This window comes from Thalia democratica, chromosome 7 (genome assembly GCF_965202585.1).
Source record: "Thalia democratica chromosome 7, ktThaDemo2.hap1.1, whole genome shotgun sequence".
Taxonomy (NCBI): Eukaryota; Metazoa; Chordata; class Thaliacea; order Salpida; family Salpidae; genus Thalia; species Thalia democratica.
In genome coordinates this window covers 34138739-34159334 of record NC_139171.1, presented here as the reverse complement: position 1 = coordinate 34159334, position 20596 = coordinate 34138739, and the positions used below count along the sequence as shown (strand labels likewise).

General features: G+C 27.0%; 1 protein-coding gene across 1 annotated transcript; it reads right to left on the bottom strand.

Annotated features, from left to right (window-relative positions):
- Positions 1-1694: 1694 nt before the first annotated feature.
- Positions 1695-19194, bottom strand: LOC145840460 (KIF-binding protein-like). Its single transcript, XM_082947724.1, has 12 exons — positions 18997-19194; positions 16263-16359; positions 13225-13331; positions 11545-11729; positions 9265-9471; positions 8741-8851; positions 7721-7866; positions 6449-6547; positions 6056-6195; positions 5065-5193; positions 2711-2827; positions 1695-2092 (listed from the first exon to the last, which is right to left on the bottom strand). Exons 1-12 carry the CDS (start codon positions 19176-19178, stop codon positions 1906-1908), a joined length of 1707 nt encoding a protein of 568 aa, XP_082803850.1. The 5' UTR covers positions 19179-19194; the 3' UTR covers positions 1695-1905.
- Between the last annotated feature and the right edge of the window lie 1402 nt (positions 19195-20596).

Here is a 20596-nt window from a genome sequence, read left to right as displayed (position 1 = left end):
ATGTACTTTTCAACTGAAGAAAAGTTTTAAAATCAATTAAAAAAAAAAATTGTTTAAAATATCACAACTAAACTCTTAGTTTAATATTTAGTAACTACTAGCGCTTCATTATAGCTCATTGGATAATACAGGGTTGCCACAGATCAAGCTGAGTAAAGTTTCTGACTTTTTACTAAAATTTTCCGGACTTTTCTAAAACAAACTCTTAATTTTATTATTCTAAAATACATAACTAAAATTTTAAAACTATCTAAAGCTTTCAATCTTATTTTTATACAGGTTAAAACAACAGTTTTTTGCTATTTTCAATCATCTAACTTCTATTACATCACTTGAACCGTCTGTGTATGGTTAATGTATTTTCAATAAACAGCTGTATCAGCAAAATAAAGTCAGACTTAGTATAAAAATTGTAAAATAACCTAAAACACTAAACTTAGTGCTTAATTATAAAGAGTTTTATTATTTACATAAACAAAAAACACTTTAATTCATAAATTCTGCAATATAAACTGTTGTGTGTATATCACAATGAAAGTTTCCTTGCCACAGACAGGGTTACCAAATTTTCTCAAAATTTTTGTAAATTACACGTTTTAGGGTCTATTTTTAGTTTAAAATTAAGTTTAAGTTAAAAAATTTGTTAAATAGTATAAAAATATGGAAAAGATATCTTAAAGATTCTTTAAATGTATTTTTAATAAAAAATTTTTGATGATGACAAAAAATATGATAAATATTTGGAGGTAAATCAAAACTTTACTACTTTACACATGTTAAAAATTCTAGGTTTTTCCAGGATTTTTGGCAACCATGCACAGATAATCAATACCAAAAGGCATACAAAAACTGATGTTTAAGTAGGGTAGTTGTTCAATACGTTGTTAGAAAAATTTTGCAGTTTTATAAAGAAAATTCTATTAATTTATACCAGGTGAAGGCATTGGAAACTAAGTAATTATGTAAACTTCTAGGACATTTTACAATTTTAGTCTGACATAAGAATTTTTAATTGATTTTTACCATTTAAAGGTTTTAGAAAATAAGGAATTTTGTAAATTTGAACTGCCAATATCTAACTTTTTCTTAAATTTCCTGACTTTTCCTGATCTTTATTTTTTAAACCCTCTTTTTTTTCTAACTTTTGTCATTTTTTTTAGTTTTTCCTGACTTTTCTTGATTTCCTGACTTTTCCTGACCTTGTGGCAACCCTGATAATAATTTTAGCTCGTTTTTTTATTGATACTACAACTTGTTTAAAGCAACTCTGCCCCGCAACCAATTTTTTTTTAGAAAAATAGGCCCGCGACTTATATGGTGGCCTCTGTCTTGGTATTTATTTAACTTTTTAATTTAAGTAGCTTTAATTGTTTAAAATATTAGTTTGATTTATCTCGAATTATTTTATGTGCAAATAATAGTTTAAACTTGTATCTACATTGAACAAAAATTGAAAAACAATCTTTAAATGATAGCCTTTGAATTTAAAAAATTACTTTAATCTGCAAAACTAGTGAGTTGAATTGTTGAAGTTAAGATCGTTACACAAAGTCGATTAAAAAAAAAATTACAACTATTGTTAAAAATGGAGTTTAAAATATTAACTAAAACTTTTAAAAAAATTATATATACTTCATATAAACATTTTGTAATTTTCTGCTTTAAATATTAAACCTTAAACATCAACTTTTTTTTTACAAATAAAAGCCAAGCTTACTAGTGTTGTGTTTTTTCTAAGACGTGAAAACCACAGTATTAAAAAAAATAAAAATTCAATTTAGTTCAATTAACAATTTTAAAACTACTATCGGAAACTGCGGTGAGTGGAGTGTTGAAACTGTTCAAAACTGTTCAAATTATAAACAAAATTGCTTTTTTTTTCACAAGCACGCAAACACCGTCAGCTCAAAAGCCGAGGGTGGAGGGGAGAATTTGCACGAAGTCCCTGCAAATCTGCAGCTCGATTTCGATGCGCTCCACGCACTGTTCGTTGCGCTCGGCGTAGTTGACGACAAAGTTGTAATTTTCAAACGACTTCCTCAAATACTCCCGCTTCTTGTCCATGTTGGGCGGGATCAGTTTCGAATACAACCTGTGCAATTGTTTTTAGTTTTAGCTATCAAGCAGGGACACATTCAAAATCAACCCGCGTTCAAAATCCACCCTGTCAAATTCGAGAACCGCTTACCGATCGAGGGTAAGAGTTAGGGGTAACAGTGATAGTGAAAAATAAATAAATTAAAAATTTAAAAAAAATCAAATAATATATATAATAAATTAGTAAATAAAGAAAATGTAAAAAAAATTGGGTGGATTTTGAACGCGGGTGGATTTTGATAGTATACCATCAAGTATTGTTAATAATTATTGTTAGAATTTGTTTAATAGCACCTTTGCTTCAAAATTTGTTCGATAAACTACCGTTGTATGCTTATAAACTTTTAATACGGCTTCCAATACTAACTAAGCAAAACGAGCTGTTAGATTGTGTTCAACTGTTAGCAATTAACAAAACTTGAACATTTATCTAATCAACTATGTTTGTAATTACACCATAAAGTAGAGCAAAAATTTTCAGATATTTTAAAAGCAGCTACAGTTTTAAAAAGCATGTAGTGAACTATAACACACAAATAATTTAACTTGGGTGTACAAAAAAATGTTTAATTCACACAACTTGTTGAATTTATTTCAAGCAACACTAAATCACCTTGCTGTGCAGAAGTGCGCCACCAATGAAGGCCTCTCGCAGTCAAGTTCGAATCTCGAAGGATAGCTGCCATCGTTTGCCTTCATCGTTGACAGAAACATGCCGTAGTACTTGATGCTGCAACATAATAATTTATACAGATCATTATAGATCATTCAAATCGAAATCTTTATATTTGTTAGTTAGTTTTTAGACTGCTAGGGTAGCTTCTTTGAGAAAAAACTGACTCAGTACTACTTTTAGAAGATAATGAAGTTATACCAAATTTAATATTGGAGTAATGGCAGCCGTAGAGATTAATGATGGTACAGTTTAAATACTATTAAAATACGTCATACATAAAACAATATACTTAAAAATAGTCATATGTTGAATAAAAATTTAATTTTTTTTGGGATTTCTACAGAAAAATCGAATGAACTGAAGTTTTACAAATAAAAAATAGTCTTTAAAGACTTTAAAGCTTTTCAAACTACCATAAACTATACTTAGCATCCTTAGTGAAAAGGTACCCTAAAATGTACATTTGTTAAAACCAGGGTTCGTGCGCGAAATTTTTTTCATTTAGCCTGACTGAGACCATTTTAGCCTGACATTTTTTCAAAGTAAGGAAAATTCCCTTTAGAAGTCATTTTATTTATTGGGGGGTCTTGATTAGTACTGTTGTAGTCTTCGACTTCAACAAGCTTTATCTCAAAAATATTTAGAGCTTTAAAAATCTGTAAAAAGCAACTCATAGCTTAATTACAACTCAATAAAATAAGACTAAATTGTGAAAAAGGTGATTGACATAAAAGGTGCATAACAAATTCAGTGATAAATTTTAAAATAAGTGTTGTATCTAATCTATTACTAGTTTAAAAATTTAATATATTAATAGCTAATTAAAAACATTATAACCAGAAGATTTATAATAAAACGACGTGCATTGTTGTGTTTTATTAAAATTTAAAATGAAATGCTTACACACCAGTATTAAAATAAGTAAAAAATGTTTATTATAATATTTTGACTAATACTTAAAATTGATACATAATTATAAATCCTAAACTCTAAATAAATAAAGTCGTTGTTGATGTCATATCAGATTTAAAAAGCTTGCACTTAAATTATTAAAAAAACCTTTAATATTTTGTTCTTGTAAAGAAAAATGAATTGTACCTAAAATTTGTACTCCCACAAAACTTGTACTTATATCTTAAAGCTAAGTTTTAGTGTTGTGATTATCTCCAATAACTTTAAACAAACAGTAAAGAGTTTTAATCTAAAAAGTATTTGGTATAAAGCCTTTAAATTAGAAAACAGTTAAACCAATCAAGCTCTGAAATACATAGCTGATATAAACAAATTTAAACAAACAGCTAAGTTGTTGAACTAAACTGTAATGACTGTAATTTTTTTATGATTTTTCATAATTATGACGTATATAATCTACTCAAAGCAAAATAATGAAGATTTTTAAAAATTTTTTAGAGATTCAACAAAAGGCTTTAAGTATTTATTTTTACAAATACTGACTGATTTTGTCTTTAATAACTAAATCTTTATTTAGAAATAAATTCACATCCCAATTTGATCTTAAAAAGATTTCTCTATTTTTTTATCAATAATTTTCAAACATTTGAACTGAGAAAAACTGAGATTCTCAAGTTTTTAAATAAAAAAACTGATTTAGCCTGACGTTTTTCAACTTTTTTCAAAAAAACTGATTTAGCCTGACTTAGCCTGATTTAGCCTGACGCGCACGAACCCTGTAAAACTGCTTATCCATGGTAAACTTAAATAGTACTTTTTTACTAAAAATCAATTAGCACATTGCAATTCAAGGTATTAACTGAGAAAAAAATAAATTACTACAAAGTGGATTAAAAAAAAACTATCCAGATTATCTATGTATTTAAAACGGGAACGGGTCAAAATTGCACAAAAACAAATTGCACGAAGGAACTCAATAGTACGAAAACAAAATTGCACAAGGGCACAAAATTGCACAAAGATACTTTTGCACGGAGGGTCATTTTTGCACGAGAGTAAAAAAAAACAGAATTTTTTTTTAAGAGAAAAAATAACTAAAACATAAAATTAAAAAAAAAAAGTTAATGACCGAGGGTAAGGGTTAGGGGTAACAGTAAAAGTAAAAGAAAATCAATATATATATATATATATATATATGTCAAAAAAAAAAAAAAAACTATTTACCGACTGAGGGTAAGAGCTAGGGTTTAAAGTGATAGTAAAAAAAAAAAGTTATTATTTGAAAAAAATGTCTCCGTGCAAAAGTGTCTTCGTGCAACTCCGTCCCCTCGTGCAAATTTGACAGCTACCCATTTAAAAATATGTAAAAAAAATTTTACCTGCACTGACAAAGGTGATTAATTTTTCTGATCACACCGACATTTTGCCTTGAATTTTCCTGCACGGATATTCTGTATTTGAGGTCCATCATGTCAGCGTAAATTTCTGCTAATTCAAATTGAAGTTGCCTGTTCAACGGAAAACAAAATAATTCGTTATATTAAACTTATTCTAGTGAACTTATTTTTATTTAAAGTTTATACAAATCTAATAGTAATGAAAATCGAAATAATTTAATTAGTAATTGATTAACTGTCTCCAAACTGTGTAAATATTAGAGTAAATTATATTATACAACATTTCCTGCAATATAACAAAACCTGTACTTTGATTTGTTAAGAATATTTCAAAAAAATTACATAAGGAGAATTACCGAATTACTTAATTATTTTCAGAGTTTTTAATGAACAAAAATGTAATTTGGTGAGAAAATAAAATTTAATGTAAAAAGTGTAACACATGAACAAACAAAACCAACTTTATAATACAACCTATGCTTACAATTCTAAAATAAAATTATATTGATTATAAGAAACACCAAAAATTTCCTTGAGAGTTTTTATCTTTTTACTTTATAATGGTTGCAACTTTTTTTGTTATTAACAAATCTCAGTCACTATACAAATGTGCAGAGTTTTAATTATACTTGTAATATCTATAACTTCTTCAGAACAATATTTGTTGTAATGACGATTTTTTACTTTTACTAAAACAATTTTATAAAGTAGATTTTAACGCATATATTTTAGCTTGATAAAAAATATACATAACTTCTAAAGCCTAAAATATTTAAGAAAATAAAAATCTTTTATATTTATAACATATATATTATTACATGTTTAAAATAAAAAAGTACATTACAGCTCAAAATTAACTTTAAATAGTAAAATTATTTTTTTTCTAAATTGTAGTATAAATAAGTTCCAGTTAAATAAATATTAAATCATATTTTAGAAAAACAAAGAATTTTTAAAGAATAAAAATACCAACCGACAAATAGCCAAATAATACTGAGGATTTAGTTCATCTAACAAAGGCTGAATCAGATCTATTCTTCTTTTGTGTAATTTGCACTTTGTTGAAGAATTTTTCTCGAAAAATACAAGACCTTGGTATAAGCGACTGATATCCTAAATTTTTTTTAAGTTTTTTAGTAAATAAATGTTTATTTTTTCATAGTCTAGTCTAGAATAAAGTAATCTGTGCTTTAAATTAGTTTTGACAACTTTAGAATTTAACACACACAATTCACAAGTTTAGTCTGAGAAGTTAAAATAGAGCAGTTTTATATATATATATAATATAAACTATTTGTTTAAAAAAAATGTTACACTTCTGAAATCTCGAAGATATACTTTTTTTTAAATAAAATAAACGAAAAACCTGATTTATTTCTATATGATCCGTGACGTATCCATCTAGTATGAATTCTTTTAAAGCTTCGTCCGCATAATGCTTGCCTTTCGTAAAAAGTGTTTTTGCCTGTAATTTTATTTGTATATTAATTAGTTTTTATAAAAAAATATTTGTTATTCTTTTATACTTGCTATTTTGATGTTACTTTTACATGATACCTCTTTAAAATGTTAAGTTAATAAGAATACCAGGGTGGCCACAGGTTTCTGAGAAATTATATCCGGGTTTTCTGAATTTCTTCCAGGTTTTTGAAAGTACAAGTTTTTTAGTCTATTTTTAGTTTAAAGTTAAGTTTAAGGTTAAAACATTGATAAGATACTGTAAAACTAATTAAAATGTGTTTTTTTTATGATGACAAAAAACTTTTATCTATATGATAGATTTATCCTGTCAAAACAGATTTACTACTTTAAATACAAAAATTGTTTAAAATTCTAGGCTTTTGCAGGATTTTTAGCCTGAATTGTCAAATTCCAGGTTTTTCCAGGATTCCAGGTTTTGTGGCCACCCTGTAATACTCAAAGTAATAACTGCATATACGACAGAGTAAAATACTTGAAGTTAAAACTAATGAAAATAAAACAAAAAGTTCTCAAACGGGTAGTTAAAAATACAAGTATTAATACAAAACTGAAAAACAAAACTATCCTACTTTTGTAAAAATTTATCAGTTGGGTAAATAATGATTAAATGAAGTATGCAAAAGAAACTAAAAATTTAATTTAAAACAAAAACACAAAAATTTTAAGAGAGTTTAACAAACATTTTGAAAGAAAATGGTTGAGGATTTCAAATATCTACAAAAAAAAGTAGAAGAACTCTATAAAAATGTAAGTCAGTTATAAAAGTTTTTACAAAGTAATAAAAAATATATGCTAGTAGTCAATTAAAAAAGTTCACACAAAATTATTTACAGTAACAAAATTAAATTCTAAAACAAGAGAAACAACATCATAAACAATAAAAGTTTATATAGAATTTAACTCAATCTAACCACAATAAAAACAGAATATTATTTGTTAAAAAACTAAACTAAATTTAGCTAAGTATTTTTAAAACTAGTCAAAACTCTACTAAAACAAAAACTAACGTACAAAATGAGTTTTTTTTTAACATAGTACAAATCTATATCATAAACTTAGAAAGAAATATTGATATATGCTTAAAAATTTCAAGTATTTAGATTTTTTTTTAATTTTAAACGTTAAGTATCAATTGTTTAAAAAATGAAAAAAAAACCTGGTCAAAATTAGAAACAGGTGAGTAGGGAATTTGGTCTTCGTAGGAAGTAGTTTCTAAACTAAATGCTTCAAAACTGGGTTTGTACTCTGAATCATTCTTGCTGTTTTCAATCGACAATTGCACTAAGCCGTCATCTAGTTCATCTGGTAATTTTAGTGTTTGAAAATGTGGTTTGCGAAAATTCAAAGCAATAATTGAAAAATTCTTAGCATATAGAAATTAAAATAAGTATGTTAAAGTAATTTATCACATACAATTGTTGAACTTGCTTAAAACTACTTTGTACAAAGCAGGGTATGCCAAATGGGGAAATAATCCTTTCTGGGATGTTTTAGTAAGCTTAGTCAACAGTAAAGGAGCAGAAAGGTGAGGAAGATTAAGAAATTTTGGACTGCATAGGTTTTTTATTTTTTTGCTTCTTTTTTCTAATTTTAGCTTGCCTTTTAATGCTTTACCCTGAGATATGCTTAAAACAGGGTTTCCCAAAGTGAGCGATAAAGTAAGGAGGAGAATGAGTAATAAAATAATTAAGGGGGAATAAAGAAATTGAGTTTGGGGAACCCTGGTATAAATAAAGTATAATTTAGATTATAAGTTTGCGAACTAAAATTAAAATATAGTACAATCTGATGTTGTAACTAAAAGATGCCCTCAATGTAATTTACTTTTATTTGAGGCAATATTTATTGAAGACTATATATTTTCTTTACAATAATAACAATTTTTTTCAAGGTTGTCATTTGGGGTGCTTTATTTTATTCATAGCTTTCTAGCTTAGAAAATAAAAGTAGGTTTACAACTTTATTTAAAGGTCAACCAAAGAGCATTTAGCCATTTTTATAATCATAACAGACAAAATTAGTTTACCAACAAAGTTTTAAGAAACAAGAGTGTTTATTTAATTTTATATTACTTATCGATATTTCAAACTATTTATACTTTAAAAAAAATATCTAAAAGAAACAGCTAAACTATACATTTAAATTCCGAGAAAACTTAAAAGTAAAAAAGACCAACTTATATCATCTGAGTACTTTTGCTTAGAAACTTCAAGTAAATTTCTACAATACTTGACCCAACATCGAGCTATATCTGATTTTTTCTCTTTTATTTTTTTCGTCTCTTCATCTGTTAAAGAGTTTTTCTAATTAAGTTGTTATTATTAATGAGATTTATAATATGTTTATATATATATTAATTTAAAACATGTTTGATAAAAATTTTTAAACATAAACTCAGCTAAAAAAGCAAGTAATATTTTCTAATCAACTTAAATTTTGAATACTACTTTTATAGAAAACATTTATAAACTAAACATTTTAGTCTAAATTTAAGAACTTTTGCTTTTAAACACACCAAACTTTTTATTTGGTGTGGAAAACACACAAATAATGTAAAACCACTTCCAAATTGTACACTCAGTAAGAAACATTGAAAGTAAATATAACAATTAACAACATCAGATTTAAGATAAAAATCACGTGGACAGCAAACTGATTTGATTTCTGAACAAATATTTTTTCTATCAACGGGGAAACTACCTTCCTCGCAACCGCTTTCGGCTTGCTCGATGACGAACTGCGAGCACGCCAGGCAGTGCCTCGCCTCCCAGTGCAGGTCCTTTGTGACGTAATACTGCGACAGGCCGGCCATGTGAACCGACCACTCCGCCTTGTCGTAGCCGGCGCCGGACTCCAGCTGCCTTCGGAGGGTTCGGAGGCAGTAGAGCGCCGACTTGTCGCTCTCGTCTGTGAAGATTTTTAAAAACATTAATATTTATATTTTACACTTAAAACATTTAAACATTTGTTTGTTTATAATACAGAAAAAACAACTAATTTTCGTATTGTTTAGTAAGTTTAAACGTTTAACACGTTTCATCAGAACAATATAAAGCACAAAAAAAAATTTTTAAAGGATCACAAAAAAAAAGTGTTACAAAAAGAAGTTAAAAAATGTTTTACGGTTTTCATTATATAAAGTGCTGTTACGGTTTTATGAAACTAAAAAGCAAAAAATGAGTGTTAAGATTATATGTTTTTATAACTAAAAAGTAAGTACAACATAGTTTTTTTTTAAGCAGTACCGAGAAAAAAAAGTAGATAAATTTAGCTTTGATCGTAATTTATGTATTTATTACTTTAGCAGACAATTTATTAAAACTAATAAACCAATTAAATATGTATGTAGCTCAATCTATTGTACTGTGTTGTTTATAATTATCGTTACACATGGTTTATTATTTAAAACATACTAAATTAAACCAATTTAAATGTGGAGTTATTCTTCATAAATGATCCCAAATAGCTGAATATCATGGTTACCATTGACTGTCCAATTTGTAGTTGTTATTACCAAAAACTGGATGTATCAATCAACATTGTAGACAGCTTTTTTTAAATCAACACTCAATTGTCAATTTCATTCGACAATTTAGGTGTTACAAATACAACATCGGTAGTTCGACCAAAAGTTAACCAGGGGATCAGTCAAGAGACGCGGCTAACTTTTATGAGAACATGGCAGTCGTTTAAGTCAGGGTCAACTACAAGCGTTTAACATGAAGAAGTTCAGCTTTTTCTACGTGCGCAACAAAAGCTATGAGATTTAATGCTTGTTCACGATCCGCGAATTTTTACAAAACCCGAAAACTGCCTAGTTGAATTGATGAAATTAGTGGCTGGCACCAAATATCTAGCCACTGCTGGAAACAAACATCCAGTGATTAATTTTGAAGATCAAATAGTCGACAAGAAAAATCCAATAATAAACATGCAGGATCCTGTAATCAACGCGGAAGATCCAATGGTCGAAAAGGAAAACCAAATCGTCAATGTGGAGGAAGTTGTAGAGGACAAATATCTCTAAATACTAAAATAAGTGACGACGGCAGATTGTCAGAGAAATACATTTGCACTCCCACCATTTGCCTTAACTTTTCTCACAGCAACATCGATCACGTTGTGAGAAGTGGAAAGCAAAATATATTTTTCTAAAGTACGATATTTGTGAAAAGGAATACTGATATGGTAAATTGTTAGAGCCACATAAAAACCTACAACACACCACAATCTTATCAAACTAGCTTCAGGGTAAATGTGACAACAGAACAAAGTAAAACGTTAGCAAGGTAGAGTGGATTAAATTTGTGGTGGGAAACTGCAGGTTTACTTTTCTGCTGGTGACAGATAAAAACTTTTCACCAAATGAGAAAACATGGAAGGTCTAAGTCAACTAGCGGCCAAGGCTATAGATGATTGAGTTATTGCTGCGACGGACACTGAATATAGTCAAAACCGCTCTTCGGTAATTACCAATCGTCTTCATTTAGGGCTGAAGCACCATTCCAAGACATTATAGCAGGAGCGGCAGATGTCATGATCAACCTAGCAGATACAAACATGTATGTTACAGCAAAATCGCAAATTCTAACAAGAATGGTAGAAGCCAGTACAATGATTCACATGGGTTTAATAGAAATTTTTAAGGAAATATATCCAACCAAGAATTTTGTGATTCTTTGGACGACTGATGCCACTACCGCTGATCAACCAATTACAAGGTAAGTAGAAGAAGAGCACGTTTTTCTACTTTAAAATTAATTAGAAGCAGAACTGGTTCTTAAAATATAGTTTTAAGTGATATTAGTATAGTACTTGTCTTACTTTTCGACAAGAGAACAACACTACTTTATTCTAACTATTTTTTCATGTTGTAGCAAGACCTAATGGTGAATATCACACACATAAAAAAGTGCATCAACTTCTAACCATTGCCACAAACATGGCAGTCCAAGTTGAGTAAAACTTATCAAAACAAACTTCTGGATTTGTGGGCTTGAGCGAGGAAATAGAGAGTGTGAGTGTGAAGCGCCTCGAACATTTTCAGCTTGTCCATGCTGCTGAAACTGGCATCGAGCGAGTTGTGCACCGTGAGCGGTTCCGCGTCGCTGGCTTCCTTGTAATCTTCGTACAACCTCTCCGCCTTCGACAGGTAATCGTACGACCTGCAAACATTGTTCGGTTTCAAAAAGGTTCGGCTTTGGAGGTATAATCACTTTGTATGGTTTTTAGAGCTAGAAAAAAAAACTTTTATTTTAGTATTATGAAAGCGCGGTAGGGCACAAAACTGAATAAGTTTTCATTATTTTTATCGGTTCAGAAAATTTGTAAAAGTTGTTCGCAGTAAATCGCTAAAAAGTAAAGTATGTGTTTAAATACAAATAAGTAAGCAAATACTTTATACTGTCTAGTTTTATTTTTTTACTGCAGCCAATACTATAGTTCATTGAAACTAATAAAAATAGTTTTTTTTAATTAAAGATTTAATATTTACTTATTCCAAACACTTTTTCAATACATTAAACTGGAATACAATTGTTTAATGTAACAACTTATTTATTTCATCTAATTTTGAAATTATCCTAAACAAATTAGCAAAACAAACTATTCTAAAAATAATTATTTTTCTAGTGGTATTTATGAGGTAAAAAACTGACATCAGTGCTTTAGTATTACAAAATACGTAGAAGTTTACTGGCAGTACTATATAATCCAAAAATAAACATAAACTTCAACAGTAAACCAACTCCGTGTCACAAAAATTAAAAATTTAACTCTAAATTGTCATAATAATGCATAAAATTTTAAAGTTTAAACAAGTATAAATTTCTGTTTATATTTTTTACTTAGTTATTTGTAAAAAAAAAATTTTAGTTCAAACAAAACTAATTAAATTTTGTATATGTAAAAGTTTTATCTTTAAAAATTACAATAAAAGATCTTAACTTATTGACAAAAAAATAATATAACTTCAAATATCTTAAGGTTTTATTTTCAAAGCAATGTTTATTCAAAAAAAGAGATCATTAGTTAATAACAAAATCTTATTCAAATAGAAATATGTATTTTCTAAAATGTATAAACTGAGCTTTTAAAGTAAAATAGTCTGTACATACTTATTTGTTTTAACTTAATGTACAGATACAAAAAAAAATAATCATTTTAGCAGGATCTTAGTCCTACCTGAAGGTGAAACTAAATATTTCTGTAAAAAATGTAAACTAACAATTGCATTTAAGAAAACAATTTTTAATAATTTTTATAAATAACAAAAACACAAGAAGCGAGTATTAATGTCAGATGCTGTATGTAGAAAAATCAAATTTAGTGTTGCTATAAACAAAAAATTGTGCTTGTATGTTAAATAAACGCACTGTACATTTATAAAACCGTGCAATAAATATCATACATTAATAATTTTGCTTAATATTATTAAACTCTAGAAAAATAAATAAAAAGAAAACAATTGTATGCACTAAAGGATATAAGAAAAACTATTATTAATAAAACGTTTTGATCATAATTTTATAACAATAATATTCTGATACATCATAACTTTTTTATTTAAAATAATTCATTGAAGTATCTAAAATAACTATTTATAAAATAAGATTTTGTAGTTATGTAAAACTTGAAATATAGCTTTAATAATTGACTTACTTATCAACGGCGCCTTCCCTGGCTGACCAAACTACACCCAGCTCGTTGTAAGTTGCCATGACAACGCTCACTACTGCAGAGTTCAAATGGTCCTTTTCTTCTATTATCTGCTTTTTCAAATACATTTGACAAAAATATTCAAAAATAAATAAATTTTACAAAAAAATTGTGGAGACCAATATCAAAACCTTAATATTTGTTATAATGCAATAAGAAATGTTGACATTCTAGAAAATATTTACAACTTTTAAATAAAAAATTTATATATAAGCACCAGTGGTGTAGCGTGGTATTTTGGTCAGTGGGTGAGCATATTTATTTTTAAATCCCCTAAATTAAAAATATCTTTTCATAAGTAAGATAATTTAAATAAATTCATTAAGTAAAATAAGTGCAAAGTAACTGTTTTAAAATATTCTTATATATTACAAAATTTAACAATTAAAAAAAAGTGTAAATTTCATTAGAATTACTTATACTTGCACTAAATAAAAACTGCTTTTACTACCTACAGTAAACTTTATACCTTTAAAAATGAATATATTCAATAAAACGAAAGTATCTGTTTTATTTACAAAAAAATATCAATCTCTTTAGTATACAATACAACAGTGATAACAACACCTCATTGCACATAATTTAAATAAAGTTACACAGAAGTTAAAAAATACCAATCTTATAACAGTTATTACAGTTTATTACAACTTTGTAAAATAGTTAAAAGTATACTTTTTAGGTTTAATTCATCTAATTGTATTTGTTTAAAATAAAAATCACAAACAAAGTTTATTTCTCATAGGCCAACACGCTTTTCCTTGTATGTTTACAAAAATAAAAACTAGCAGTAGTCTTAACATTTATTGTAGCAAAAACAAAAACTGGTAAAATTGTTTAACTTTTCTTTAAGGGTGAAGTATTTTTGTAAATTTTTTGTAGAAAAATCTGCCATAAGGTTATACTACAGCGGTGCACTACACTAATTGCGTGCTTTTTGAGTCTGAATTCTTATGAAGTTAATGAAGTTATAAAATTTTTCATCAACATTGGTGCGCACTTTTGTTTGCGCACCGAATCAGTATACTGGGTAATTACCTAACTTGTTGTTAATTGGTATTCAAAATTTCGTTTAACTTTTTGAATACTAGATAAACATAGTTGAAAAAAGGCAAATTAATCAGAAAAATAAACAATAAAGGATAAAGATATTACATTCTTTTTATTTACTTCTTTTCTTTTTTTGGGTGGCACGCATGCGCCAGTGTCCCTCCCCATGCTACGCCCCTGATAAGCACACTACTCTACATATGAAATGATTTTAAAAAATTTTGTTCTATCAAATAGATTTTAAGTTAAAAGCAACAAATAATAAATGACTAATTTTTGTCTGATTGTTTTTATATAAAAATAAGAATTATTGGTGTTAGAAGTAAAGTGTTAGTAAACTTAAGATACTTTTAAGAACTAACGCTTGAACACAAATTTAAGAAGTTTTTTTTTCAAAAAGTGCTGTTAAAAACACAAGATAAACAAAAAGTACGTATAAAATTTTGATCTTTATTAAGAATTTCGATTTGTTATTTAAAATTGTTACCAATTTTTATATGTGATCATCTTTGTTTAATATATCAAAAAAAAGTTTCTTGATTCTATTTTAAAATAACAGTTTGCGAATTGATTTTAAAAATTGTTAAGCAAAATTATACTTTTGAAATATTCTAAATCAGTATTTTTCAAACTTTTTTTCAAAAGGCCCCCTTTAAAGAAATTAAAAAAGATATGGCCCCCTCTCCAACAAGATTTCTCAAAAAACTACCGTTAAAAACGCCTATAACCTTTTTTTTGCTATTCATCAAAAACTCTACAGAATATCTAGCGTAAGTTTGAAATTATGGCCTTGTGGATCCCCCCTTTACAGCTTATGACCCCCTAAATTTCTTAAAATTTTTCCGTATTACCTAGAATAAGTTTCAAAACTACTATTAAAAATGCCTAAGAACTTTTTTTTTGCTCTTCCTCATCTAATTTAGAATATCTAGCGTAAGTTTGAAATTATGGCCTTGTGGATCCCCCCTTTACAGCTTATGACCCCCTAAATTTCCTAAAAATTTTCCGTATTATCTAGAATAAGTTTCAAAACTACTATTAAAAATGCCTAAGAACTTTTTTTTTGCTCTTCCTCATCTAATTTAGAATATCTAATGTAAGTTTTAAATTATGACCTAATTGCCCCCTGTGGCCCCTTTACTGATGATGGCCTCCTAAACTTATGTAATGGCCCGCAAGGGGCCACTTGGCTAACTTTTGAAAACCCTGTTCTAAAGTACTCACTCTTTATTTTACTATTATTAAAATAGTGAAACAAACCATTTGGTTTGCATAACACCTACCTAGTTTACCTTGAGAAAAGGGTTTGTGGTGTTCTAATCATCCTGAAAGGATATCAAACTCTGAAAAATGCTTTATTTGTAGTGTTGATAAAAGCTACTGCAAAATGTAAGCCAGTTTCTAAAACAAACATTCTATTTTCATATAGAACATAACATCATCAGATAAATTAGATACTCTTAACAAAATAACAAAACCTTTTGACTATAAGATGAACAATTAATTGTTTACCATCTTTAATAAAGTTATTATAACCTATTTAGTATCAAAAAGGAGTCAAATATTTAGAAAATATCAACTTATTTAGAACTAAAAGCCAAATGTCAGTTTGTTCAAAATCTGTATAATAACAAGCTTTGATATGTTTATTAACAGTGTTGATTCTGCTCATTTCATCTTACCTAAACAAATGTTCAACAGAAAGGCTACATATTTTTTTTCAAGATAAACTAGATAAGTGGTATACAAGATTAAAATTTGCCTGATTAAAAAAATAATAGCAGAACTATTAGTACAGATTTTAGAATGCTTAATTTTTGTATTTTGGCCCACAAGTGATTAAAATCTAACTCACAAATTACAAAGAACTCGTTTTCTTGGTAAAATTACTAAACTATATCTCAAATAAAATAAAAATTAAGACAAAAACCGACCTCAAGTACATTTTTCAAGCGTTCAACGCCCGCAGCTGTTTCTTCCGTATAAATGAAATTCACACCCAAGTTATATTCCAATGCGGCTTCTAAATATCTGTTGAATGATAGCATATTTACATTAATAATTTTTGAATATTAATGTTGGTTTAAAATAAGTTGTTCATCAAAACTTGTGTTTGATATCATACATTTGAATTCAATTTAAAAATAAATCAAAACTAAAAGCTGAACAAAATACTTAAATGCATCAAAGTTTCTTTTTGAATATAAGACTTAAGGCTAAGATTAGTAAACTTTATACAAACATTTAGACCAAAACATACACTTATATATTAATGCAAAATGTATACAGTTTTTCTGAGGTTGTTAGGAACTTTTTTTTAATTAGTTTTTTGCAGTACTTCCATATTTCAATCACATGAACAAACATAAAATGACTAATTATTACATTGGTTGGCAGCCTTTTATAAGAGGCAGGTAAATTTTCCTTCAAAAAATTTTCATTATCTGCAGTTATTTAATGTATTTATGGTAACCAATGAAATACATTATATTCAACATTTTCAATAATAAAATTTTCAAGAAAAAAACACCACAAAAACTTTTTTTTACCATTTTATAAAAGTATTATTCTAGCTGAAAAGTACATGACAGGCTTAAATTGCAAACTCCTGGATTTTGAGATATCCGAGTATACTGGATTATGAGATAGCTTAATAAATTATACAACTTATGATATTAAGGGTTGCCACTCATTGAGTCAAAACATGACCTATATGATCTTAAACTGTCCTGAGTCATCCTGGGTTTTTGAAATTCTTAAAAAATTTTTTTTGTTTTTGATGCAAACTACTCATAGCTAATGTTCATTTTTCTGCTAAATAGTAAAAAAGAAAAACTATATACATGTGCTTCTAAACTTGATGTCTAAATAAATATAATAATACAAAATAACAAAGTATTGCAAGTAGATCAACTAAATCTCATTCAAGATCTAGAAAAAAATCTTTCTTGAGATTAAAAAAAATATTTCATCTATCCTCAGTTATTTATAAAAAGAGTAAACAATCTTGAGTTAGCTGCATTTTTTAAAAATCATTATACTCTGAGTAATTCTAAAACATTTAAAAATTTCAAGACACTCTCAGTTATCCTGAGCAAACTGAGTATGAAGTATAGCTGATTAATTGTTTAAAAAATCTAAAACAAGAAGATTACAAAATTAAGAACTATTTTTTTGATAGAACAAACATTTTAAAGCTCTTTTGATTTATAAAAAAAAGAATTTTGGACAAAAACAGAAATTATAATAATTTTAAGAAAATAGTTTTGTTGTGCCCTGCTATAAATAAATTTAAAAAATTAATTTCAGTGCACCTCTTTTAATCAAAAACTAATTAATGTTTAGGTTTTTTTATTTGCTTATATTTACATACTTATGCAGTATCAAATTTTACATGGCTACTACTATCTTAGTCAGTAAAACACTCCTAACCAGAAAAACAACAATTTTTCTGACCTTTTCCTGCTATACTTATTTAATTGGCAAAAATGTATAAAAATAGTATACTAGAAACCAATCCATGAAAATATTTTATTTCTGCTAAATGGTCATAAAACTGTTTGACTATAGTTTTTTATCGTGTTATTTTAACATCATATTTGAATTATTCCCCATAATTTACTTTATAATTGATACTTATCCTAACAACTCTGTAATAAATAAAACAAAACGTTTAATCAAAACAAAATAAAACTCAAAAAAATTAATGCTAATAAATAAATAGTTTATATAAATAATTGTACTGTTTACTGAATTTAACTTTTACAGAGTTACCCCTCCTTAATGCAAAAAATTCAGCATAAGTGACTAAAAACTAGTCTAGTTTAAATTAAACAACTCACTATCAGCCTGAGTGTATTAGTTAGGAGTCACAAAATTGCTGTTAATCAAATCATCTGAAAATATTAAAACAATAACATAATGACTATAAAAAAACAATGGTAAAAGAAAAGATAAGAAGTACAAAATAAAACCCAAAATTTAGAAAAACATCAAAACCAGCCTGAGTTTAACAAAAAATTAACTAACCTGAGTTTTCTCAAAACTTCAATCTAGCCTAAGTTATCCTGAGTAGCTTTAGTGTGTGGCAACCTTGTTTTTATACTATCTCTAGATAAACATCTAAAGTTTTATAAAACATTCTAAATTCACATAAACAAAATAGTCAGAATAATTTTTCGTTCACAGCAATCAGTATTTAAAATGTGGTTAAAAATTATTTTATCAAAATTACTAAAATAAATAAACTAATAACAAAAAAAAATTTAAATAAATTTATTAAAAATAAATTACAAGAATAAATTAAACAATATTTCTATTTTTTATGCACAACACATACACAAAACTAAAACGAAGTTAACTTAATTAAATAATAAGCTAGTAAAATAAATAATGAACTATACAGAATTTTTTAAAATTAAGTTTATACTGTTTTTAGTCCATAATATCAAAACAAATTAAGCTTACAAAAGCCTAAACAAAAACAACATAACCAGTTTTAAATTTCTATATAAACTTTTATAACCACTTCGCAATTTGAACTTTTTATAAACATGACTTTTAGTTTATATTTCTTAACTTATGACTTTAATTTTTTTTTTTTTTTTCAAAAATCTAAACTTTAATTATTTTTTTTTAATTATTTTCTTCTCTAAAGAAACTTATTACCTCAAATTTCTATTGGAATCTTCTTCTGAATTTCTTTTCGAAATGACTTCTTCTTTTAGCTCTTGTATTATTTTACGACTTTCATACTTTGACTTGAATGGGTTTGTTTTTGGGTCATCATTGAAATCATTAAGGTCTCTAGCTTTTTTGTACCTTTCTCGTTGCTCTTCAGTACAAACCATTTTAACTAACAAAGTTAAAAAATAAGGATCTATGCGTATAAATGAAGCTAACAAATTATAAAAATAAAAAAAAAAACAATTGATTAAAAATTTGATTATAGAAAATAAAACACTACAACTAAACCGCTATTAGCACAAACTAAATTATAATATAATCCTTCTTAGATTAAATATTTAAATATGTTTATGCCCTCATTTAAAAGACAATTAAATAGTATAACTAGTCAAAAAATAGGTTTAAAATAATTTCTAAAATAATAAATTTTATTGTTGTACTAAATTGAGGGTTATACCCTAACTAGTTGCTATGTAGCAAACTAGAGCAGATGTTAGTAAATTAATGCTTCTGAATGGTAAATGTGCCGCCCAGTAGCAAAGTAACACACAAATAAAAAGCCTTAAAAAATACAATTGGTTTACAGTATTTCCTTAAAATCATCAACTTCAGAACTCTAACTGTTTTGCTTTTAAGCTTACAACCTTAATGTTAGCATACTTGACTTAAAAATTACAAGTCTATACTAAACAAATTTATGTTTAGTTGATAATTGGTCCAGCAGTATGCAAAAAAGTTATAATCTAAGAAAATTAAGTGTTTTTTTTCATTTTGTTTGGGAAACTCTGCTTATTTTTTTTTTTAATTGCAATCTAGTGAAAACTACCTAGAGAAATTCAGTGAAATTCAGTGTAGTGGAAACCCTGTTTCTTCGTCAGTTTAAAAAAACTCATTATTTGAGTTGATATAAAAAATAACTTTGTGGCAATATCAAATTATTATAATAGTGCTAAATTATATATCAAAAATTAAATTCAAATACTTACCTTTTTTTAAAGCTAATTAAGACCTATTTCGTTTTTTAGCAATAAAAAATGTTAAAACCTGATAAAAATATTCTAAACATTTAGGACTATACTTTTGCATGAAATTTGAATATAACTAAATTAAATAAAAACATTAAAACAAATAAACTATAGGATTCTTTTAAAGCCTTAGGTAAGAAGGGTTATTTTTTCACAAGCTGATTTAAAGGTCTTTAACTTAGCTAGCAGTAGCTTTTACCCAATTTTTATAATTCAAATAAATTTTTGAGATAAAACAGTGCTAAGTTGGAAAACACAATATGTTCCTTGCAAAAGGATCAAATTAAAAATACAGAAAAAGAATATTATTTTCTAAAATTTTAAAGCAATAATTCTAAAACTTTTTTGTCTAATGTTAGGTAAAATAAACAGTATTTTTTTTTATAGGAAATCATTTTCTTTTAATCTAAATTAATTTTGTCGTAATGTTTTATATTGTTTTAACTTAGTTGGAATTAATTTTTGCCAAATTACCCCAAGCAAAGTGTTTATTAAAGTACAATATTTTACAAACGTACCTTTGTCAATAACCATTTCAATTCTATTTATAGACATTA